Genomic DNA, 26,000 nt, shown 5'->3' with positions numbered 1-26,000 from the left:
AGTTGGTGAGAGCCTCAGAACACACCAACATACAATCATCAATTAAATAAAATAAGACAACCCCACAGTCCCATGGAGACAACAGACAAGTTTAGTTTACACAACAGAAAATGGTTCAAACAAATGACCAAGATATAGAGTGAAAACATTTGTTTAAGAAAAAGTAATGGAACTAACTGAGAAAGAATTCAAAAGAATGATACTTGGGCACCTTCAAAGGATTAATAAAAAGATCGAGGAAAGCAAGGAGAACACAATACAAACTGTAGAAGAATTCAGGGAAACACTACAAGAACAAATAGACAAAATAAGTGCAAATTTTGAAACAATACAAAATCTGCAATTAGAAATCTAGAAGATTAATATAATACTAAGATCTCAGAAATGTACAAAACAGTAAAAGAGCAAAAGAGTAAATTTGAAGCAATGGAAGCCCGAACTAGTGAGCTTGAAGATAAAATCTCTCAGTACTAGTAAGTTAGAAGATCAGAAGAAAGAATGAAGAGATCTGAAGTAAGCCTAAGAGTTATGTGACACATCATCAAGAGGAACAACTTACAGGTGACTGAATTCCAGAACAGGAAGAGACAATAAAAAGCATAGAGAAAATTATCAAAGAGGTTTTGAAAGAAAACTTCTCTAGCATCATGAAAGATGAGAATATAACCATTCAAGAAGCTGAATGAACCCCAAACAGGGCAAACTACAAAAAAAAAACAAAAAAAAAACCACATCACCATAATTAAACTCTCCGAAACCAAAGACAAGGAAAGAATTTGGAGAGCAGCTTGGGAAAAGTGCAAGCTACCTACAAAAGATAACCAATAAGATTAAGCTCTGATTTCTCAGTAGAAACCATGCAGGCAAGGTGACAATGGGATGACTTATACAAAACCCCCAAAGAAAAAATTGCCCACCAAGAAATATATGCCAGCTAAACTGTCCCTCAAATATGATAGCAAATCAGGATGTTTCCTGATTAACAGAAATCATAGGAATTTGTAATAACAAAACCAGCTTTACAACAAACGCTAAAGGGTGGTCTTTGGACTGAGAAACACCAACAACAGACAGCAATCTGAGATTACCAGACATGACAACACCACTGAGAACTCACTGGTGATGAGAAGTATTAAAAATTAAACAAATCTGCAAAACTGAAAATAGGGAACCAGAAGTATCAATTTATAATGAAGTCAGCTACAAAGCAAAAAGAGGGAATAGTGCAGATATACAACTTTGAAAGGAAGTCAAGTAGACTTCAAAATACAACAACAGATTGTTTTAAGTAAGGAAAAATAAATTACAGGGTAACCGCAAAGAAAAATTATATACCTGCACATCAAAATGAAGAGGAAAAGTTAGAAAGATTGAGTAAACATTAACATAACAAATGTAAATGAAAAATAATTCACTAACAAAATGAACTCAGTGCAGATAATTCTGTGTGACAAAGAAACCAGCAACACACACACACAAAAAAAAAACACATAGAAAATGACAACCATCAATTCATACCTATGGATAATTACACTGAATATAAATGGATTAAATGTATCAGTCAAGAGACAGAGAAAGCAGAATGGATATGAAAACAGGATCATTTAATATGCTATACACAAGAGACACGTTAATAAGATGGAGACAGCCTAAATGCTCATCAGAAGAATGGTTGAAACAAATTTTGGTACATGCACAATATGGAACACTACACAATGTTCATCACAAAAAGGATGCGTTTGGAGGACATCATGTGGAATGAAAATTTGTGAATCACAAACGACCAAAAACATCCTAATTTTGTTGTGATTTCTGTTTATCAGGACACATCCTTTTGCATTGTAAAATGTTAAGAAAAGCTTTCTTGATTAAAAACAAGAACACCTGATGGCTATGGGGGAAGGGGAGAGGGAAAATTATTCACAAGCTAGAGAGTAGACTTATGCTACATGGGTGATAGTCCAGGAAATATCCAACAAGAGGGAGGTTAGCTGAGAAAAGATCAAGTAGCGGAAGACACAGGGAGGAATGCAACAAGTTAAAGTGAATAGAAGTGAATACGATTACCTATTGGTACATGGATGGGATTGGAATCATTGTACTGACGCAAAGTGTATGATTTGCTGAATGTAAAACTGATGGTCTGCTTTTTAAACTCTCACCCAATTCACAAACAGCTAAAAAAACAAAAATCAAATGTAAATCTTAACCATCTGACCCAGAAACTACATTCTTAGCTATCAACCCAAGAGAAAATGAAAACATACGTCCACACAAAGACTTGCACACAAATGCTTATAGCAGCACTATTTGTAAAAGTAAAAAACTGGAAACAACCTAAATGTCCATCAGCTACAGAATGGAAACATTAATTCAGAGGTAAAAAGGAGCAATCTACTGACATGTAGTACTACAGCACAGATAAACCACAAAAATACTATGCAAAGTAAAGAATCCACATGCAAAAAGAATACATTTTATATGGTGGTAGTGGCGGTGAGTTGTTGAGTTGGTTCCAACTCACAGTGACCCTATATAGGGTCTCGAAGGCTACAAATTTTTATGCGAGCAAAAACCCTCATCTTTCTCCAAGCAGTGACTAGTAGATTAAATGTGCTGACGTCAGTGTTAACAACACAACTTGCCATCCACTAAGCTACCAGGGTTCCTATAGTTTTCATAATTCCATTTATATCAAATGTCCAGAAAAGGCAAATCTAACTAAAAAACACATCAGTGGTGGCCTGGGGCTGGCAATGGAAATCGGGATTGTATGCAGACAGGAAGAACTTTTGTGGTGACGAGAATGTTCTAAACTGGACTGTTGAGCTAGTGGTATAACTCTAAACATTTTAATTAAAAATCAATGAGATATCCCGAAAAGACAAATCTGTAAATACAGATGGGAGCATGGTGGCTCTGCACGATAAGCACTGGACTGCTAATCTCAAGGTCAGAGGTTCAAATCCACTAGACACTCCGTAGAAGAATGATGAGGCTTTCTGCTCCACAGAGGTTTACAGCCCTAGAAATCCCTACACTTGCAACTGTTCCATGGCATTTAACAAAACGTAGAGACAGAAAGCTGATTTATGGTTTCCTGGGGCTGGACGTGGGAGCAGAGATTTAATGCAAAAAAGCATCAAGGGATTGGTTGCAGGTGAAAATGTTCTCATACTGGATTATGGTGATAGCTGTAAAAAGTCTACACATTTGCTAAAACCCTTTGAATTGTACATTTAAAATAGATGAATCATGTGGTGTGTAAATTAAATCCCAATAAAATGGTTTTTAAAATGGATTTTTTAAAAAGTATTTTTTAATTTAACTGATTCCAAAAGAGTTATATTTTTGTGGGGTTACTGGGTTTTTCCTGAAGTCATTAATAAACCTATGCTTTTAACCCCACCCCTACTCCCAACACCAGGGACTGGCAGAAGAATGATCAAATCTGTCTTAGAAAAAGTACAGCCAGAATGCTTGGGGAGGATGGTGAGACTTTCAGTCTCAAGCGCTTTGGACACGTTATTAAGAGGTACCAGTCCCTGGAAAAGGGCATTAAGCTTGGTAAAGTGAGGGAAATAGAGGAAGACCCCCAAGATGGACTGACACAGTGGCTGTAATAATCAGCTCAAATTGTGAGGATGGCACAGGATCAGGCAAGGCTTCATTATCTGTTACACAGGGTTGCTCTCAGCCAGAGTCTAGTCAACAACATCTACATGAACAACCCCAAAGAATGAAATCCACAGAATTTACTACCAAATCTTCTCTTTTACCTGTCCCATACATGCTTCGCTGTTGTTAGGTGCCATCGAGTCACCTCCAACTCATAGTGACACTACACACAACAGGACGAAAGTTCTGTACCAGCCTCACATTTGTTATACTTGAACCTATTTATTACTGCCACTGTATCAATCCATTTCATTAGCCAGTGGACAAACTGTTTACCCAAAAGTGCTACCCAGAATCCTATGAGTTCATCCTACACTCTTCACAATAATGGCCAAATTCTTTTCATTCTACCTACTCTATTTCCTACGGAGCCCTGGTAGTGCAGTGAGTTATGCACATTGGGCTGCTAACTGCAAAGTCAGCAGTTCGAATCTACCAGCAGCTCTGCAGGAGACAGATGTGGCTTTCTGCTCCTGTGAAGATTTACAGCCTGAGAAACTCTACACAGTCGGAAGAACCTCAACGGCACACAAACACCACCACTCAATTTCCTGAAAGGGTCACTCTCTTTATTCTAACCACTGACTTGATTCATATCTTTGTAATAATTTCCTAATTAGTTTCCCCTCCTCGAGACTTGCCCTTTTCTCACCTACCTTCTATACTGATGCCAGACAACACGCTCTAGAATGTAAAGTTGACCCTGCTATCCTGAGTAAAAGTCTTTGGGTTCTCCCACTTCATCTCAATTAGCCACCACAATAATATAAGATTTCTGATTATACAGGAGGGCTTCAAAAAGTTTGTGGAGAAACAGAACTAAAAGATAATGGAATTTCCATGAATTCTTTGAAGTCCCCTCAAACAACCACCTAGGATCCAACATTTCTAACGTGCACCCCAAGGTGTATATTTACATGCATACCACATGCATGTATTCCTGTATTAATTTATTACATAATATACACAAAAATAGAAATGAAAAGGGATGCCATTTAAAAAACAAACAAACATAAATAGATGCACCCATGTCCCTTCTCCCCTCTGGCTGGCTGGCTTGCTTGCATACTGACGACATTCCTTCTGAAAGAAAACTGGTTCAAAGTAAAAAGTCCACACTCCTTGGCGTGACACAAAAGGCTGCATTAGCGTTTGTTCCCGGCCTCCATCTCCAACTCCACCTCTCACCACTTCCCCCACACACCATATGCTTCAAGCTGTAACAAATTATTTGTATTTCCCTCAGAGAACAAGAAATTTTCAATTTCTTGGCGGGGGGGGGAATCTCTGCAACTTTACAATTGACCATGTTCTTCCTGCATGCCCTCCACAGCCTGCCCTGTGGAGCAGTCCTCATTCCCATCGCCTCAGGGCACTGCCATGTTCCACATGCTCACTCATTCTCAGCTTGGGCTGCTGACTTCCATTGGGGTACATTACTGTAGTTAAGTGCTGGAAAGGCTGGCAAGTCAAATCCACCCAGAGGTGCCTGTGAGATAGGCCAGGCAATTTGGTCATGATGGGGCACAGTCTTGAAATTCCAACAGAGCACACAGTTCTATCCTGACACATATGGGGTCTCTCTGAGTCAACATCACTTGACGGTAAATTAACAATATATTCTCGCAGTGCACTCATGCCTGAGAAACTCTTTGAGGGCAGAGTCATTGCCAACCATTACTGTCACTGTCACATGACGGTCAACAGACAGTAAACCTTATGCTAACTCTTGAACTGAAACAACAAACTCTATCCAAGTTTACTGTCTACTATCATTATCCAGTTACATAACATGTTAAGGGCTGCCCAAGCCAGCAGTATCCAAAAATCCATATCCAAGAGTCATCCAACCAGGTGAGATGTCTCACCTTAGCCTCGGAGTTCTTTTGATTTAACATCACCTCTTCAATTCATTGGCTTCTATTTTTACCTGAATTTATCTTCAATACTGGGAAATGTTCCACCTCTAAGATTTCAAACAGAATTTCCTCCTTTGACCACAAGATCCACCTCAAACATGAAAATGTTCTCGGCCTTCATGATGCACACCCTCCGGAGTACCAAATCCTGCTAATCTTGTTGTCTAGCCAGGTCTCTCCTCTCCAGCCCCAACACCTCGGGGCCAATCTCTTTAACTGTGCTCTATTAGCTTCCAAGATGGCCATGCCTTGTTGGACCGTCTTCCAATTCTCAATCCTGGGTTAACCAAAGTCTATTTTGTTTTGGCTTTTATTTCTACTTCTGAGCATTGCCCACGATTCAGCTATCCTTTCTCATCTGGGTTCTCAAAAGTGATTTTCCCATTCCATACCAAATTTTTTTGCTATATTATCTACTGGTCATCCCTCTCTGAGGTTCCAAGGAGAAAGATAATTTAGACACAATTTCTGTTTTCTTTAGGATCAAAATCATCTCCTTCAACAGCTTCAATGTTCAAAAAATTCAAAAATTCCTTGACATGGAGGAGGATTCTATCTCAGGTTATCTTTTCATTTCTGTCCTTCAACTTTTAAAGTATTTCATGTTGCCTTTATTCCTAATTTCTCACATACTTCTGATTTGCATTTTGGATTCTCCTTCCACAAAGAGGCCTTTCAGATCACCAATTACCTACTTACTATCTCCCATTCTGCTCAACTTCTTTTCATTACTTGGATCACCGATACTCATTTATCCTGTAAGTTTTCTCCTTTCTGGACTTTCTTGCTTTGGCTTACCTCCTCCTCTGTGTCTGACAATGCTGGCCTGGTCTTTTTCACTAGCTCTGTTTTTGAGAGCTAAGTCTTAAATGGGACTCTATCATATCTCACTGTACCAAAAGGAAATGGTTAATGTTCAACCGCTTCAAGAAGCAGCATATGATCAAGAGACAATGATATTGAAGGAGGAAGTTCAAGGTGCATTGAAGGAATTGGCAAAGAACAAGGCACCAGGAACTGATGGAATAAAAATTGAAACCTTTCAAGAAAGTGAGGCAACAAAGGAGGCACTCACTCATCTCTGCCAAGAAATTTGGAAGACAACTATCTGGCCGACTGATTGGAAGAGATCCATATTTGTGCCCATTCCAAAGAGAGGTGACCCAACGGAATGCGGAAATTCATTGGACAATCTCTTTATATCCCATACAAGTAAAGTTTTGCTGAGGAAATAAAGAAGCAGCTACAATCATACATTGACAGAGAACTTCCAGAGGTTCAAGCCGGATTCAGAAGAGGCCGTGGAATGAGGGATATCATTGCTGATGTCTGATGGATCTTGGCTGAAAGCAGAGAATATCATCAGAAAGATGTTTACCTGTGCTTTATTGACTACGTAAAGGCTTTCAATTGTGTGGATCATGACAAGCTATGGACAACACTGCGAAGTATGAGTATTCTGGAACACTTAATTGTGCTCATGAGGAATCTGTACCTGGACCAAGAGGCAGTTGTTCGAACAGAACATGGGAACACTGAGTGGTTTAAAATTTAAAAAGGTGTGCGACAAGGTTGTATTCTTTCGCCATACTTATTCAACCTGTATGCTGAGCAAATAATCCGAAAAGCTGGATTTTATGAAGAAAAAAGTGGCATCAGGATTGGAGAAAGACTCATTAACAACCTGTGATATGCAGATGATACAACCTTGCTTGCTGAAAATGAAGAGGACTTAAAACATTTACTGATGAAGATCAAAGAGCATAGCCTTCCATATGATTACATCTCAATATAAAGAAAACATAAGTCCTCACCACTGGACCAATAAGCAACATTCTTATCAACGGAGAAAAGATTGAAGTTGTCAAGGACGTCATTCTTCTTGGATCAATTACCAACACTCACAGAAGCAGCAGTCAAGAAATCAAACGATGTACTGCATTAGGCAAATCTGCTGCACAAGACCTTTTTAAAATGTTGAAAAGCAAAGATGTCAGCTTGAGGACTAAGGTGCGCCTGACCCAAGCCATGGTATTTTCAATAACCTCATATGCAAGTGAAAGCTGGACAGTGAATAAGGAAGACTGTAGAAGAATTGATGCCTTTGAGTTATGGTGTTGGAGCAGAATACTAAAAGTGCCATGGACTGCCCAAAGGACCAATAGGTCTGTTTTGGAAGAGTGCTCCCTGGAGGCCAAAATGGCCAAACTTTGTCTCTCATACTTCAGACATATTGTCAGGAGGGATCAGTCACTGGAGAAGGGTAGCATGTTTGGTAAGGTGGAGGGTCAGAAAAAAGAGGAAGACCCCCAGAGAGATGGGTTGGACAAGTGGCAGCATCGATGGATTCAAGCGTGACAACAGTAGTGAGGTTGGCCCAGGTTCAGGCAGTGTTTTGTTCTGCTGTGCATAAGGTTGCTATGGGTCAGTACTGACTCGATGGCACCTAATAACAACAACAACCATATCATCACGCAGTCCTGGTCTGGTGCTGTAGCATAAGCAGAGGATCACAAGGTCAGTTTGAACCACAAAGTCGGCAGTTCAAACTCACCAGTTACTCCTCAGAAACCCTACACTGGGTCGCTATGTGTTGGAACTGACTCAACGGCACTTAACCACCACAATCACCACCACAACCATACCATGGAGGCTTCTACTGCCTGTACCATATGCTAGTCACATTTCTGGAGTCCTGGTATGGTGCTATAGGATCAGCACTGAATGGCTAACCACAAGTTGGTGGTTCAATCCCACAAACCACTTCCTGGGAACCTTGTACAGAGTCTCTGAGATCTGATTTGAGGGCACTTAACAACAATCATAAGGAGCTCTGATAGGGCAGTGGTTACGAATCGGGCTGTGAACCGTAAGGTCAGCAGTTCAAAACTACCAGCTGCTCCGCTGGAGAAAGATGAGGCTTTCTGCTCCCATAAAGATTTACAGCCTCGGAAACCCTGTTCAGGGTGGGTATGGGAGAAAGATGAGGCTTTCTGCTCCCATAAAGATTTACAGCCTCGGAAACCCTGTTCAGGGTGGGTATGGGAGAAAGATGAGGCTTTCTGCTCCCATAAAGATTTACAGCCTCAGAAACCCTGTTTAGGGTTGCTATGGGTCAGAACCGACTCGACAGCACTTAACAACAACAACAACAGCAGTCATATTTCTGAATGATCAGGTATTTTACATCAAATAAGGCACTAAATCTCTGATTATTATACAACTGGGACCTATATTAGTCATTTAACTTTTTGTTTTTAAAATTAACTATAATAATCTACTAAAAATAGAAACATTCAGTTTAACATATAATTTTTTTTTTAATTCATGATCTTAAGCTTGGATCCACTGAATGAACATTCTTGCCCATCCATATTAAACTGGTTAAAAATTTTAGAGTATTTCCTTGAAGACAAGCAGGAACTTAAGCCATGTTATGCAATCTGTGTACAGAATCTTGCAGGATTTTAATGATTTCTTCTCAATAGCTCTCCTAATTCTTAACTATTATCATTTTCATGAATTTTTTTAAAAAAAGAGATTTGCCTTTATTAAGTCTTTTCCAAAGCAGCCAATTCTGTTTTCTCACCAACAGTGAAGTCTCACCATTTTATCTAGCATTCATTAAATTGCACAGGATAATAGCATGTACCAGGAGCATAAGTGAATTCAAGAACACACACAACTCACTCTGGGAAAGCATTCAACGGAACTGGAGAAGCAGAAGGGTTTTGAGGAAGCAGAAGGGTTTTTGGGTGCGTCGGAGAGCACACTACCAGTCATGGGCACTCAGCACATGGTGGGTATCCACCAGCCCGTCTCAGAGAGAAGACAGAGAAGGATGGCCAATGTGATGAGGTACTTGAGTAAAGGTAAAAGACCAAGATTGCCTAAGTCGAGAATCTTTTTTTTTTTTAAGCTTTTATTATGAATTAGGTGATAGTTTACGTTGCAGAAGATTAGTTTTGCACTCAACCAATTGCACTTTGCTTCACTGCCAATGATTACAATCCTTTCCATGCACCATCAATCAAGAGTATTTAAGGCAAGAATCCTATGGCAGTAAGACAGTACCCAATTCTAGATTTCTTACCTCTACCTCTTTCAGTAATGGTATTTCTAGATTTTAAAGATACAGTAACAAATCTTAAGAGTTTGTTTTATTCAATCTACAAAGGGAAGGCATGTGGCAACCCTGCATCAAGCAAGTCTATAGGCAGCGTTTTTCAACAGCATGCGCTCACTTCATGCCGTGGTGTCACATTTTGGTCATTCACGTGATCTCAATTACTTAATAAGGCTACTGCATATTTACTAGACTACCAAAACCCAAACCTACTGCCTTTGGGTCTTTTTCGACTCATAGCAACCTTATATAAAATCCCCAAGACTGTGAATCTTTACGGGAGCAGATAACCTCCTCATCTGCCTCCCGAGGAGTGACTGGTGGGTTGAACTGCTGACTCACAGCTCCTTTAACAGACTACAGTGTAGTGTAAGCATAACATTTACATGTACTGGGAAATAAAATTCGTGTGGCACACTTTTTGTGATATTCACTTTACTGCAGGGGTTTGGAAGAGGACTCCACAATATCTCTGAGGTAGGCAATTTTAAGATTTATACATGGGATGATAATCTATTTTAAAAATTAAAGTAGAAAAATGATAATTCCTGAAGAACACGCATGCCTATGTACAGCCAGTTTCCCATGTCTTTAAGGACGATGAAAAGTTCACATGAGCTTACAATAATGAAAGCCCTTCCTCATGTAAAATATAAAATGATAAGACTTTTAAGACCCTATCTTTCTCCTTTTATAGTCTGATACTTGAGTGACTGCCACCACAGAGTTTAAAGGAATGCAATATTTTAAGAACCCAGAAAGCTCCAATATTAAACTAGAAACAGTTGGTTTTAATAATACTGGAGAGATGTGCTTTATGTGACAGAAGTGAAAGGTGGACATGACCCATTAACCTCAAGGCAGTACACATGGCAGAATCCAGAATTCAGTGAAGGATACTGACTTCTATTATTAACTTGTTGGCTGTTGCTAAGTGCTGTTGAGTTGGTTCCAACTTAGTGTATCTATATAGGGTTTCCAAGGAATGACTGGTGGGATTGAACTGCTGACCTTGAAGTTGACAGACCAGTGCTTACCCACCAAGTTCATATCAGGGCTCTATTACTAACTTCTTGTTAAGTGCCACTGAGTTGGTTTCAACTCATAGCGACCCTGTGTACGGTTTCCGAGGAGCAGCTGGTGAGTTTGAACCACCGTCCTTGTGGTTCAAACCAACCTTGTAGTCTAGTGCTTATCCTATGGCACCACACCAGGACTTGGAATTATTAACTTAGGAGTTACTAACTTTGGGTTTTGGTCTCAAACTTAGTTTTTCCCCGACTTAGAAAAGACCTACTAAATATAACTAGAAGTTGAAAAAAATAAAACAAAAAACTAGAGGAAGTAATACCTTTTGTTTTCTTGCTATTTGAAAAGGAAAAAAATATTCAAGCAATACGTTTTTACAACATGTTTGAATCTTTTTATTTTTATAAATGAACTAATAATAGACTAGAGTCCTGGTGTGGCACTGTGGGTTAATGTACTAGACTGCAAAGTCAGATCCACAAGGTCAGCAGTTCAAGCTTACCAGCCGCTCCTCAGAAACCCTATACAGGGTCGCAATGGGTCAGAACTGACTCGACAGCACTGAACAATATTGGACTGCTAACCACAAGGTCAGTGGTTCAAATCTACTAGTCGCTTCCCAAAAACCCTATACAGGGTTGATATGAGTTGGAATTGACTCGACAGCACTTAACAGCAAAAATACCCTGGAAAAGTACTGTTCTTTCGTCCTTTCTTATAATACACTGTTCATCTTTTCAAATATTAATGAAATACTCAAGAGGAAAGAATTTTAATGAACATTGATAGTAAAAAAAACAAAAACAAAAAATAACCAGATAAAACGCAATAATCAATTTAGGGTTTGTTCAAAGTTGAGAGCTTTAATTGGCCTGTTGGCATATCTCATGTGCTGTTAAATTCGGCACATAATTAGGAGTGTGGGTATAAACAAGAGACTGAAGCTGAAATTGAATTATTCTATTGGGTAATATGCAACTCTAGCTAACCTCTTGCAAACTGCTGGGTTTTTCTTCTTACTCGGTGAAGTGTGTCATATTGTAAAAAAAAAAAAAAAGAAATGTCTTAGTACTCAGAGGCAAATAAAACTGACATTTTACATAATCTGGGTCCCTGCCTGTCTTTTAGTATTAACTTAATTAGGTTCCCCACCCCCATACCTTACTGTTACATAAGATGCTAAACTTGTCTACCAAAAGAAAGAACAAGAGAGAAAAAGGCCATTTCATCAGGGCTTCAAATCTTATTTCAAACTACTAATGAAAAATAATGTACAAGGGTAGCAGTTCAAAAACTGAGTAAGAATAATTGTAGCCATAATAGTATATTATATAATACAATCATTTAACATTACCCTCAGCAAGCTGACCAGAACTTAATCATGTACAACTGCAGTTAGTCAAATAGAAACTGAGCCAAAACAAGTCCGTACAATTATAGTTACACTAGGAATAAGTCTTTAAGCCTTCTTTTTCTGGAGTATTAGCCACTCTTTTCTAAAACAAGCAAACAGATCAAATACCTACACGATTCAACTCTGAGAGATATATCAGACTATATTTAATGATTCAGTGAAACGAACAGGTCAGCGATCATTTGTATGTGAAATGTAATGTGCTTAAGACAATTAAATCACAAGTTATTTAATAAGCAGTTAAAGTCTTCCAGGAGACCTGGTGATATAGAGGCTAAGTGCTTGGCTGCTAACCAAAAGGTCAACAGTTTGAATCCGCCATCTGCTGTGCAGAAGAAAGCTGTGGCAGTGTAAGTCTTGGGAACCTTGTGGGCAGTTGTACTCTGTTGTGCAGTGTCAATGTGAGTTAGAATTGACTTGATGGCCCAAAGTTTCTTTGGTCAAGTCTTCCTGGTTTGAAATAAGTCTCTCTGACAACACTGGTTTCTACTATTTAACTGCAAATGAGAAACTGGGAATGGAAAAGAGACCGTAAGCAAAATAAATGTTCCTTACGAGCAAAGATAGACAGATATCATCTTGCTTATGGATCCTTAAAAAAAAAAAAAAGGACTGTATGTTTGGTTAAAAAAAAAGAAGAAGATCAGCAGAAAAGAGAGAAAACCTCTGATGGACCAACACAACAACAACAACGGACTTGAACATATGAATGATCTCCAAGCTAGTGCAGGAACACACAACGCTCATTCTGTACGTAAGGTCACCATGAGCCTGAGTCAATGTGGTGGCAACTAAAAGCTATTTTAAAAAAATAGCAAATTGGAAGGCCTTGAACTGCTGGAAAGCATATGGCTTTCTGTATTTTCCACTAGTGTTTCTTCATGACCAGAAAGGGACATCAAAGTAAAGAATTATTCTTCTGTGCTTACTCCAAATGCTAGATGATTTTATAATCTCAGGGGCTATTTCATCAGAACTTCTAAATTTACATTTAGAAAACCTGAGCCTTCAGGAAACATATGCAACTTAATCAAAGTTGAAGAGAATGGCAGTGCGGTTCCCAGTATGGGAAACCTCTCAGGTGGGTCAAGTGACAGCCAAGTCAGTTGCAGAGGCACATCTCCATCTTTATTTACCACCACCTCCTCTCCACAGGGCCCATCCTTTCCACAACAGAAACCAGAACCTACGTGGACAATTATTCTTAACAACACCCATGACATACTACTTTATATTAGCCATTAACAGAAATGATCACTTGGAGCATGCATTATAGATAAAAGAGAGTATCAAAACCACTTGTGATGAAATAAAATCTACAAAAACAGTACTAAGGAAATGTTTACTTTTCGATGTATACAGTTTTTTTTTTTTTAAAGGAATGAATTATTTCATCATCGAAAACATCTGACATCAATTAACACTCAACTGCTTTTAAGAATTAAGCACAATTACCTTTGAAGGCTTCAAGTTCCTTCCTGTAAAAAAACAAAAAGAAAACGCAAGTTTAAAATAATCTATTAACAATGGAAACTGCTCTTACGTCATAATAAAGATGTATGTACTTTAAATGGCCAGGGTGATACTTTTGAATGCTCACATACAACAATGCTTTACTGAAATTTTCAATATGATTAACCTAAAGCAACTTGTTTCAGTTTGTTCTACTGTGTCCATATTAATGGCTCAAAACATTTCTGTCAAAATTTAAACAATTAAAACACTAATAAGAAAACACAGTATTTTAAGTCTTGCAACAAACCATCTCATTATGTAGGGAAGCAATTTATGAAAGCACTCCAGAACTTTCCTTCCACTGATAATTAGCAAAAAGATTATTAAGATTTTTAAAATGAGAAATTAATCAAGAAGAGGAGCAAGTATTTCCCCTTTCTAACAGGCGGAGAAGGCACATATCAAAGGAGTGAGGTCCACAGTTCATGCTGCCATAAATGAGTTAAGCCTAGGGGAAGTCCTCTGGTTTGATGAGTTTGTCTACGTCAATTAAGGATGCTGCTGAAATACAAACTCTTCCTGGGGAAATGTAAAACCGGAGAAAACAGAGGAACAAATGCAAAACAAAACTTTTTTTCCCCCATAATCTGTTATTTTTTCACCATCTTAAACCTTATTACAGAATTTACAAATTTGTGCTGATATCTCTACCTTACTCCTTCTAATAAGTTGGTCAAAGCACATCACCAATCACAAATGTACAACAGTTCAATAGTTTTAAGTGCTTTTGAATAGCTGTTAAAAGATATTCTGAAAAACAACATAGTCTTAGTAAAGAACTTACAAGCAAATTTCAGCTTGCTACTGTATCTCATCATGCTGACTTTTAAAAGCATCTGACCTTATGGATCATCTATACAATGGGAGAAGTGTGAAAGAGTCTTTACTTGATACCACACACAAACCACACTGAAAGGCTTTTTGTTAATTAAGAAGGAACATTTTACATACAAGGAATTTTAATTAGATTAACAGTTAAAAGCAGAAAAGATAAAGTGGCCATTGCTACCTTATCTTCCACCCTGGCATTTGAACACTGATGACTCCATATTGAAACAGGGTGAGACTTGTTCCATGATGCAGTGAAAAGATTTCTCCAGTATTTAAATATATTCATATAATCAGTTATACAAATTTAAATATAAAATCAACCTCTTATAGGTCATGAGATGGCAGTCACCATTATTGTGAAAAACGGAACATTACCAATCCAACCAAGCCTCAGGTTTAATCGTATCGTAGGGAAAAGCAGCCATAACACTATCAAAAATTTAAAAGTCTGGTTGTTGTCATTTAACCACAACCAATCTTTTATTTAATTTACGACTGTCCAAAAAAAAAAAACACAAAAAACAAAAAAACTCTATCAACCATTCATGATCTTAATTCTGGTTTATGAGATCAATTTAAATATGGTACATGTAAAAAAGAAGTCACAGACATTCCTATTTTGTAATAAATAAAGCAACGGTCAAATACTACTCATTAGTAGATTTCTTGATATAAGCTATCAAGTCTGCCCTTTCTGCCTTCGTCTTAAATGCCAGCGAAGATCATTTTTGTTCCAGGGATGTACTTCTTGGGATGCTCCAAATACTCCATCAGTGTGTCCTTTCCCCAGATGATGCCTTTGCTCTTATTGGCACCTGTATAAGAGAATCCAGGGGCCTGACCAGTATTCTGCCCAAAAAAACCTAGGCAGATTTGGCCCAATCTTGTGTTTGCCTCCCCTTTCCACAGTGTGGCACTGGGCACACTGCTGAACAAAAATTTTCTTGACCTTCTCAACATCACCCAATTTGATTTCACTCTCTTCCTAGGCAAGACACAAGCTCAGAAACTGGATGTCCCACTCTCTCAAAACAAAACATTTTTTGACAAAGAAGGCAAAGCAAGTTGTTTTTATGATTTCCCTTGTCGTTTCATACTTGTTCTTATGTTTCCGTTTTTGTTAAGTGCCTTTCAAGTGGATTCCAAGGAGCGGCTGGTGAGCTTGAACAGCCAACCCTGTGATTCAAACTAACCTTGCAGTTAAGTGCATTAACCCAAAGCACCACACTAGGATTAATTAAGAGTAATTTTGAAGAGGTAAATTTATTTAGTAAAGGTTAGTTTTCCCATTCAAAATATAAGACATTTATCTTTAATTTCACTCTAAGATTTACTCAAACTCTAGAGACGTTTTGAGTTCTCAAACCAGCATAACATTCCACCAATTACAATACCCTTTATGCTCCAAAATAGTGACTACAATTAAGAGCTGATAGAAGGGACTGGCAAGGTGCCCGCTCAAAGTCCCATGATGTTCATGCAACAGCCAAAGTTTAGGTTTTTCAATCAGATAGCCACCATCACCACACTCCTCTTTTCCCCAACACACCTATCCCACACAATAATGCACCAGCACCATGGCTCAGTAACTAGGAAAGGAAGTTCCTTTCAACCCCATCTTTTAAAAAAAAGCATGCAATTGTTTCCCTTCCACCAACAGTCGAACTTCATTCATTAAAAGCTCAAATTTGTGACTGTGGGACATATAGCACCCATCTACATCTTCAACTTCTGGTATTCAGTGGGAAGTTGCTCTCCCATTTTTAGGTGTATGCTGTCATCTGGGGGGGGGGGGGGGGGCGGTATCATTGCAGGAAATAGGGCTCATCCCAACCTACCCCAGCTTCAGAGGCACTTTGGGATTTATGCGTCCCATTAACTGCATCAAAATCCTATTATTGCCAGAAAAAAAAAAAGTAATTTTTCATTTCATTCAAAGTATCTTCAATTATCAATTAGTCCAATGGATTAATGGAACATGTGAGCACCAGTTTCCATGACTCTGGCCGGAAGAACTAGATGGTGCCCAGCTACCACTACAAACTACTATGAAAGGGATCACATTAGAAGGTCCAGAATAGAACAGGCAAAAACGTGAAACAAAACTCAAAATTATGTAAAAAGACCAGGCTTACGGGTCAGAAAGAGACTGGAGGAACCTGAGACTATGGTCCTCAACCACCTTGTGGGTGAATTTCCAGTCAAGCAGTAGACAGGTATATAGGGGAAACAACACTAGTAAGGTATGCTCACCATGGAGTGATCAATCATTCACAATCAAAGGCACAAAGTTCAGAAGGGATGAGCCAGTGGAATGGAAATAGGAATCACAGGGAGGAAGTTGGGTAACAGCTGTTGCATGAAGGGGATTGCAATCATTGAGATGAAACAAAGTGAATGGTTTGTTGAATGTAATATTGATGATCTTGTCTGTACACCTTCACTCAATCCACAATGAAAAGTTTAAAAGAAAAGCCATGTGTAGTCGTCAAGATCACCTCTACCTCCCCGTTTCCTGTAAGAAGTTTCATATGACTTCAGATACCCTCAAGATATTAGAAAATTATAAGAACACACATTATCTTGAAAACACATACAGTTGTATCCGTGGAACTGTACAAAGGATAAGATTCCCTTCTGTCTTTGGAATCTCTTTAACAGATTGCCTGTGATGCATCACATACTGGTTATTCAAGAATAAAAAGTTTTCTTTCTTAAAAAAAAAAAAAAAAGAACTCTTCCACTGAAAACATCTGACTTCAACAACAAAAAATTCAACATGGAAATCATTATGTTTTTGAAGGGCCAATTAGGTACACATTAAACTTGCTAAACACCTGGTTTCATGATGTAGGATATGCAGTGACTGCTAAACACAAGGTCGGAAGTTCAAATCCACCAGCCACTCCATATGAACCCTAGACAGGGTGGCTATGAGTCAGAACTGACTCTATGGCACTTCACAACAACACCTGGTTTAAAGTGAAAAAAAAAAAAAAAAGGGATGAAAGCTGAAATACATAACACAAAGTCAAGAGAACGTCTTGGAAAGATACCTTCTTTATATTGATGACCTAATGTTAGCAGTTCCCTAGGACCACTGAACGGGATTTGACAAGAGTACAAAGTTTATTTAATTGCTTATTTTACTTTAATAATTAATTCTTCTAAAATTACAATCTTTAGCAAGCTTCTCTTCTTTGAGAATGTGTAGAGAGCACATGTCTAAAAGACATCTCCTGTTCTTAAAAGCTGACACTCAAGCGCAATAATTCCACACACATTGCTCTTCCCATGCCTCCATCTCAAACACCAGCAACCCTAAAACAAAGGACCCAATGTCGATTGCATTAACAAGAAATGTCCCAGTCGAGGAGCTCTGCTCTTCGTGTAGAGTGGCCATGCTCATCTTTCAGCCTCTGGCAGCTTCATCAAATAGTGGGGAGCTGCTGCTGAGAAAAGAGGGCTGCCGTAAAAGGGTGCCCATTCTCAGAGTCAGTCCCATTTACAGGCTGTCAAGGCCCACAGACTGCTCCACACCAGCTGGAACCGTTTTCAAGGAGTTTCCTTTCAGAGAGTAAATCATTCCTGTTCCTAAGTCCTAGAAGAGAAGACTGGCGGACGTAGTGGTGATACAGGTAACTGGGGTTGGTTCTAAGTACCAAGAGTATGGAACTTTTATAGAGCTGACAAACTACAGCAATAGCAATGAAACACTTGAAATTTCCTAAATTTTAGGGTGTTCTCCATCATTTCTTAGAGCGAATTGTTGTTGCCGTTAATGTGCTATCGAGTCAATTCCAACTCATAGCAACCCTTTATGGAGTTTCTGAGGAGCAGCTGGTGGGTTTGAGCCATCACCTTGTGGTTCAAACCCACTTTTCAATCCAGTTCTTATCCTACAGTGTGGCATTTGTGAATATGGAAGTTGTATAAGATTTGGGAGGGGAAGGCAGGCCAATCAGAGGTGAAAGTGAAAGCACAGAGGCCAGGTTATAGATGTTGTTGTTGTTTTTAAGTGATGTCGAGTCAGTTCTGACTTATAGCGACCCTGTATAGGGTTTCCAAAGAGCGGCTGGTGACTTTGAACTGCCGACCTTATGGTCAGTGCTTTATCCCACAGCACCACACAGTGAATACTTGAGAGCAGCAGGCTGAAGGAAGGAAAAGCAGTGGGAGGTAAGGTTAACAGAGTAGAAAGTTCTGAATGTCAGACTAAAAGGACTTAGTTATATTTTTAGCAGGAGAATAACATGAGTAAAGCTGTGCTTCAGGAAAAACAGTCTAGCTGTGACGGGTAGATGCACTGGCAAGAGAGGGAATAAAAGCAGGGAGCACTTAGATAACTATTAGAGGGGTTTGGAAAAAAGCTAATTTAGTGCCTGGCAAGTACGACATTAAGTGGCAAGGGCAATGAAAAGGAGGAGTCTAATTTGAATAATGCTCTGAAGATTTAAGCAGCCCACAGCAACTGATGAAGTGGGGCTAAGGAGAGGGAGAACAGGAGTACAGAAAGCATATGCATCTAGCGTGGATCACTGGTAGGAAAGAGAATTCATTACATTAGACAGAAAACTTATGGAGAGGAACAGATTTTGGAGGGTGTTGCCTCAGTTCAACATGAGTCTTCGTGAAATAATCAGGATCACTAGAAACCTACAGCTGGTGATGCTGAAGACAGCATGGCCACCCACTACAGCCTACTCCAGGGTATAATTTCTAAAGATTTCTACTCCTTCACTTCTCATTCACGCCTGAGTGTATCCCAGAGGCCAGAATGAGTAACAATCACCACGTTGCTAAATCCAATGATCACTTTTCATCCTAATCCCTCAGCAGCATTTGACCCAATTGGCGATTCCTCGAGATACTTTTTAGTTTTTCTCCTGCCTTACTTTCTTTTGCTAGCTTCTACATCCCTTCCACACTGCAAAATGCTTGAGTGCTATAGTTTGGCTCTCAGCATTCTTCTCTTCTCAACTTACACAAGGCAATTTGATCTAATTGTTGTTGTTGTTGGTGCTGTGGAGTCGATTCTGACTCATAGCAACCCTGCCTGGGGTTTCCGAGGCTGTAAATGTTTACAGGAGCAGTAAGTGTCATCTTTCTCTCGTGGAACTGCTGGTGGTTTGATACTGCTGACCGTGAGGTTAGCAGCCTGACTCATAACCATTACGCTGCCAGAGCTCCTTGGTGGTGGTAGTGGTTATGTGCCGTGGAGTCAGTTCCAACTCATAGTGACCCTGTACAGGGTTTCCCAACTGTAAATCTTTATGGGAGGAGAAAGCCTCATCTTTCTCCCATGGCTCTTTGTTGTTAAGTGCCGTCAAGTCAATTCTGACCCATAGCGACCCTGTAGGGTTTCCAAGGAGTCACCGGTGAGCTTGAACCACCGACCTTGCAGTTCAAATGACCATGCAGTCTGACGCATTAGCCCACAGTGCCACACCAGGACTCCTTAAGTAGCCTTAAATACCAAATGGTACACAACAACTTCCTGATTTTTATTTCCTGTCTTGATCTCTTCTTTGAGCTCCAGATTCATATCCAACTTCCTATTTGATAACTGTACTCAAAAGTGGAGTAGGCTCCTCCAACAATATTTGCAGAACAGACCCAATTCTTTCCCCAGTCCTCCTCATTCAGCTGCTCAAGCTTTGAATTAATTATGTCTCCCTAGACCCCTCCCACATCCAACCCATTAATTGTTGTTTGTTGTTATCTCCATCAAGTCAGTTCCAACTCTTAGTGACCAACCCTTACAGGGTTCCCAAGGAGCAGCTGGTGAGCTTGCACCTCTGACCTTGCAGTTAAAACCGACCTTGCAAGTCTGGCACATTAACCCACAGTGTCACACAAGCACTAAATGCTGTCAACTGTATCTCAAACCATATCCTGAATTCATCCACTTCGCTCCACCATCACTGCCATCAACCTTGTAAAAATACCCTTTTCTTATACTGAGTATATTTAATCTTTACTGAATTCAATAATTCATCCAACCAAAATTTATTGAATATGGAAAGTGTTAGGAATACTGTTTTTGATAATGCTGAAGTGGGTCACGTACAGATTTCACAACCTCAAGGAACTTTAGTGGGACGGACAACAATTAGAAATCATGTCATTAACTGGTGTACTGGTGATGGCGTGCCGAGATGCCCTGGAGATGCAAACAGTTAAATACTCAGCTGCTAAATAAAAAGTCAACAGTTTAAACACACACCCAGGGAGTCAGTGGGAGAAAGACCCTGGTAGTCTGTTTCCATAAAGCTTACGGCTAAAGGAAAACCTCTAAGAGGCAGTCCTACTCTGTCACATGGGGTTGCTATGAGTGAAAAAATACTCAGTGGCACTCAAGAATGACAACATGCTGTGGACACTCTGGGAATAAAGGGAGCAACTCACATTCTAGTTTGGTAGGAAAGGCTTCCTGGAGAAGAAAGGACTGAACTGAGTTTTGAAGAATCGTAACTTACATTGTTGAGGATACAAAAACAGCAAACCCCTGCCATTGAGTTCATTGTGACTCAGACCAACCAATTAGAGGGTTTCCAAGACTTTATGGGAACAGCCTTGTCTTTCTTTCAAGGGGTAGCAGAGGAATTAAACCACCACTTTGTGGTTAGCAGCCCAATCAATGCCTGACTCACAGCACCACCAAGGCTCTTGGATGACGCTAAGTAACATTTATTGAAAACATGGCAGATTATTGTCCCAAATGCTTCATGTGCATTCAATTATATAATCTTTCAAATAACTCTACACGGTCAGTAGTATTCCGGAGGCTCATTTTGCAGAAGAGGACATGAAATAGAGATTAAGAGGGCTGGCCCCAGAGCTCACACTCATCCTTAACCATGATGACATACCAGCTCTCAGTTAACCAAATGGAAAAGCAAAGGTAAGCAGAAGTTTGGAATTCTTGTCATTCTCCCTCAAACTTATTTAGAAATAGAACAGCAATCACCAGTGTAAAGACAGACTTCAAGTTCACTTTTCTCATGAAGATATCCTTGACACCCAACTGGAGATAACTCCCTTATCTACACTCCTGTAGTACTGACTCTGTCCATGCTCGGACACCTCATGAAGCGGTTTCTGCATGTGCACCATTCTCTAGAGCTGGACTATAGAGTGTCTGAAGAACAAGGCTGCATCTCACCCAATTCCGCATCATATGAGAGCAGACACTTGGCATAACAGTCAAGTACTGACATTGCAAAATTCACTACGAGAATTTGCTTCTTCTAACTAAGGAGTCCTGGTGTGGCACTATGGGTTAGCGCGCTAGACTGCAAAGCCATTTGAACTGCAAGGTTGGAGGTTCAAGCTCACCAGTCACTCCTTGGAAACCCTATACAGGGTAGCTATGGGTCGGAACTGACTCAATGGCACTTAACAACAAGGCAGCATTGCAGTAAGCACATAAGACTATATACCTTACCAACCTGGGTCACGTGATCTCATTTGGTAACTGTTTTAGCCTCTTGTATTTTCAAATTTTTTTTATAGTTTAATAGTATTTTCAGAAGATCAAAAAAGAAGGAAAGAATGGAAATGCCTTCTTTCAGCTTTTACCATACTTTAAAATGTACTCAACTTGGCAAATCCTTTTGCAGATTTTAGCATAACGAACCCTGGAATTAAAACATTCAACGACTAACACTAGACACTAGACTCAAGAGTCTAACAATATTTCCAAAGGGCAAAACTGCTATTTTCTCTACAAAGATTGAGTTATATGAGGGCAGAATAAAAATAAAAGAAAGCAGCACATAAATAAATAAATTCACAGAACGTGACAAGAAGCGTAGTAAGCTTGTCCATGTGCAAAAATCCACTAAATCAGACTAACAGATGCAAACCTAATAGATTGGAACCAGTGGATAATGTCTCCACAAGCACAATCATTTCACAGATGGAAGCATACTCTTCTAAGTATTAAACTGCCTCCTTAGGAAAAACTCATGGTACCAAACTAACACATTAATTCTATATGGCAAAATACCACACTCAAAATCAACTCTAACATTTGTCTTCACACTTGAAAATGGTTAGCGAATCTTAAAAAAGGATAGTGTGCAGAACACACTTTAATAATGTCCTTTTGCCATGGCTGATGGCTACAGTCTGTCACTGTGACAACTGGTTCATGGGGAAGATCTCACTAGACCTCTCTTAGAACTGCCCCACTTCATGTGTTACCAGGTCTGGTGTTTCCCAGCATTCTTCAGTAATGCCTTACTACCTGAAATCGTGTGCCCTTACATGTCTAGTGGGTTTGTGGTTGACACGGTAGAAAAGGGATTGATGGTGTGGGGGTGAGAAGGGGCTGGAGGGGAGTTGGCCTTCTTCCAGCTTGAGGTAAATTTTCTCAAAACCATCTGCTTCTTAGAAATCCCTGTTCATTTGTTACACACAGATCCTACCCAGGGTGTAAGTTACAGAGAAAGAGATAATGAATTATTATCTATAAAACAAAAGCTCTTGACAAGTACCTAGTTCACTGTAAAATACCATGTTATTCATATATTAAAATTTTATATATTTATCTACTTTGGGCAAACAAAAGCTTGTTGTTGTTAAGTGCTGTTGAGTCAGTTCTGACTCACAGCAATCCTGTATAAGATTTCCAAGAAAAAGCTGGTGGGTACGAACTGCCGACTTTGCAGCGAGCAGTCCAGTATTTATCCTACAGCGCCACACCAAGACTCCTCTTAGGTAAAACATCAGCTTAGACAGTAAGATGGTGGGACAGTGGACTCTCAGCATTTAAAATAAAAAAGATCTAAGATGTGGTAACAAAGGTGATTTATGGGACTCCAAAAATTTACTGACGGCTCTTAGGAAATGGGCTGATTGGATGGGAACACTAGATTATGTCTGGATTAAATTCCATTAGATGATGATTTTCATAAATCTGCCATGAACATATATTTGCTTTGGAAAACAATTTCTGTTAGCAGTAGATGGGTTTTAGCAAGTAGAAGAAGAGTTAAAGCGAAAGTGGTTATTTACACAATTCTCACTGAATTCCCGATGTAGTTCCATAGGATCAGTCTTAGTCTACTAACCACCAGGACAGCAGTTCAAACACACTAGCTGCTTCTCAGAAACTCTATATAGGATCGCTGTTGAGTTAGAACTGGTTTGATAACATTTACAAACAATCGTACATGAGTGTAAGGCACTTGACAAACATTACCTTCAACATTACGCTCATGCTGTTTGTATGAGGTAAATGGGGCTGAGGATGTAAGACCACACAGAGCCAGGACCAGTATTCATACCTCTCTGACTCCGGTCTGTGCAATCTTTACCATCTAAAATGCAGTTCAAGGCCAAATATAGCTACAAGATGTGGCCCACTGGAGATATTTTAACCTCACCAGAAGGCCACCTAGGTAAACCAATAATTCTACTTAGTGAATGACGTCAAAGCTTCCCTCAAATTTCGAGGCAATGTCTGGGTCCAACCAGCTCTGTGCATGTATATTCTTTTAAAATACTGTTGAAACTGAAGCTGAAAATCACCATTATTAATGTAAACATGAAACAAAAACCCCAACATGAGTTTTTGAAGATAGTTTGCAATTTTTAAAAAACAGGTCTGTTAAATCCTTTTATTCTAATTAATAAATTAAACTGTTCAGCAACTAGACTGTTAACAGCTAACTGGATACAAATGATAAAATTATTAGAATTTATTAATATCTTTGTGTGACTGATTTTTAAAAAAAACTGGCTAGTCAGTTTCCTTAAAAAAAAAAAAAAAAAAAGGCCCACCATACCACTGAGAATTACCAAGGCAGCGGTCTAGGGTTTATCAGCAATCTATAGGTACAGAATAGCCCACACACAGATACAGTCCTGATGAAGTGGTCTGGTCACTGAAAAATCTTTATTTGTCCATTCTTAAAATTAACAAGTCATAAAAGATAAAATGCTCAATGCACAGAGAGAAGCAAGATCCTGTCACACTCTGGCATCTCAACCCAAAGCATGAATGAGACAACATAAGATAAAAGTTGTGAACTGACTTTGAAGTCACAATTTTAGTTCATATTTAGCTCTGCCACTTCCTGGCTCAATTATCCCTAACCAGAGAATGTTTCTGAGGATGAAAAGGTAATGTAACCAACTGAAACAGAATTCAAAAGAATCATATTTAGGTATCCTCAAAGGATTGACACATAGATTGAGGAGAGCAAGGAGAACCCATAAAAAACCTCAGAAAACACTACAAAAACACACAGACAAAATAAACGCAAATTTTTAAACAATACAAAACCTGCAATTAAAAAGATTAATACTAAGATCTGAGAAATGGGAAATGAAAGGGCAAAGGAGTAGATTTTAAGCAACAGGAAGTCCAAATTAGTGAAGCTGAAGGTAAATCTCTCAATACTAGTATGCTAGAAGAATAATCAGAAAGAAGAATGATAAAATCTGAAAAAAGCCTGAGATTTACGTGAGACACCAAAAAGAGCAACAACTTAAGGGTGATCAGAATTCCAGAGTAAGAAGAGACAGTAAAAAGAACAGAGAATTATCAAAGAGCTGTTAGAAAAAAACTTCCCTAACATCATGAAAGATGAGACAATAAGCATACAAAAAGCAGAACAAACACCCAACAGGATAAAGCCCGCAAAAAAAAAAAATCACCAAGACATATCATAATCAAACTTTCTAAAATCTAAGACAAGGAAAGAGTCCTGAAAGGAGCTAGAGGAAAACGAAGAATTACCTACAAAGGAGAACCAATAAAACTAAGCTGTGATTTCTTAGCAAATACCATGCAGGCAAGAAGGCAATGGGATGACATATATGGCAAAACTCAGAAAGAAGCAAATCACCAACTAAGAATCATGGGCCCAAGCAAAGTTTTCCCTCAAAGACAATGGCGAAATTAGGGCAGAGTTTCCTGATAAACAGAAATTAAAGGAATTTGTAATGATCAGACCAACTTTACAAAAAATACTGAAGGGTATTCGTTGGACTGAGAACCAACAACAGATAACCTGAGATTACCAGACATGAAACCACCACCCACAACTCAATCAAGATATGTGGTTAAGTGCTGTTGAGTCGATTCCTATGCATAGTGACCCTGTATAGAGTTTCTGAGGAGAACCTGGTGAGCTCGAACCACTGACCTTGCAAGTTCAAACAGCTTTGCAGTCTGGCACATTAACCCAGAGAGACAATCCAGGTATTTAAAGAAAAGCAAAACCATAAGACTGAAAATAGGGAACCAGAGATACCGATATACAATGAAGTCAATTACAAAGCAAAAAAAAAAAAAAAAAGTTTTAGGAACAAACAAGATGGCGGATCGGGTGGACGTATAGCAGAGAGCTCCGCCAACAACAACACACAATACCCGACCAAGCAGGTTCAGGGGATGGTCCCAGAACTCTGAACCACATATAAAGGAATACTTACAAGGCTGGAAGGCTCACAGCTGGGGGAATTTGTGGCAGAA

General features: G+C 39.2%; 1 protein-coding gene and 1 pseudogene across 2 annotated transcripts in view; both read right to left on the bottom strand.

Moving 5' to 3' along the window:
* The window catches only part of DTNBP1 (dystrobrevin binding protein 1), a 209,568-nt gene that overhangs the window by 71,337 nt on the left and 112,231 nt on the right, over window positions 1–26,000 (bottom strand). The window contains exon 7 of the mRNA XM_006864117.1: window positions 13,622–13,644. Coding sequence (XP_006864179.1) covers window positions 13,622–13,644 — 23 coding nt within the window. The remainder of the gene's footprint in view (window positions 1–13,621; window positions 13,645–26,000) is intronic.
* LOC102821939 lies at window positions 15,160–23,729 on the bottom strand (annotated as a pseudogene). Its single transcript, XR_438721.1, has 3 exons — window positions 23,721–23,729; window positions 16,351–16,404; window positions 15,160–15,497 (listed from the first exon to the last, which is right to left on the bottom strand). The product of XR_438721.1 is annotated as a cytochrome c-like (transcript).

The sequence above is a fragment of the Chrysochloris asiatica genome, unplaced genomic scaffold (assembly GCF_000296735.1).
Source record: "Chrysochloris asiatica unplaced genomic scaffold, ChrAsi1.0 scaffold00060, whole genome shotgun sequence".
In the NCBI taxonomy this organism is placed as follows: domain Eukaryota; kingdom Metazoa; phylum Chordata; class Mammalia; order Afrosoricida; family Chrysochloridae; genus Chrysochloris; species Chrysochloris asiatica.
The sequence above is the reverse complement of the archived record's forward strand: the minus strand, read 5'-3'. Positions and strand labels throughout refer to the sequence as shown.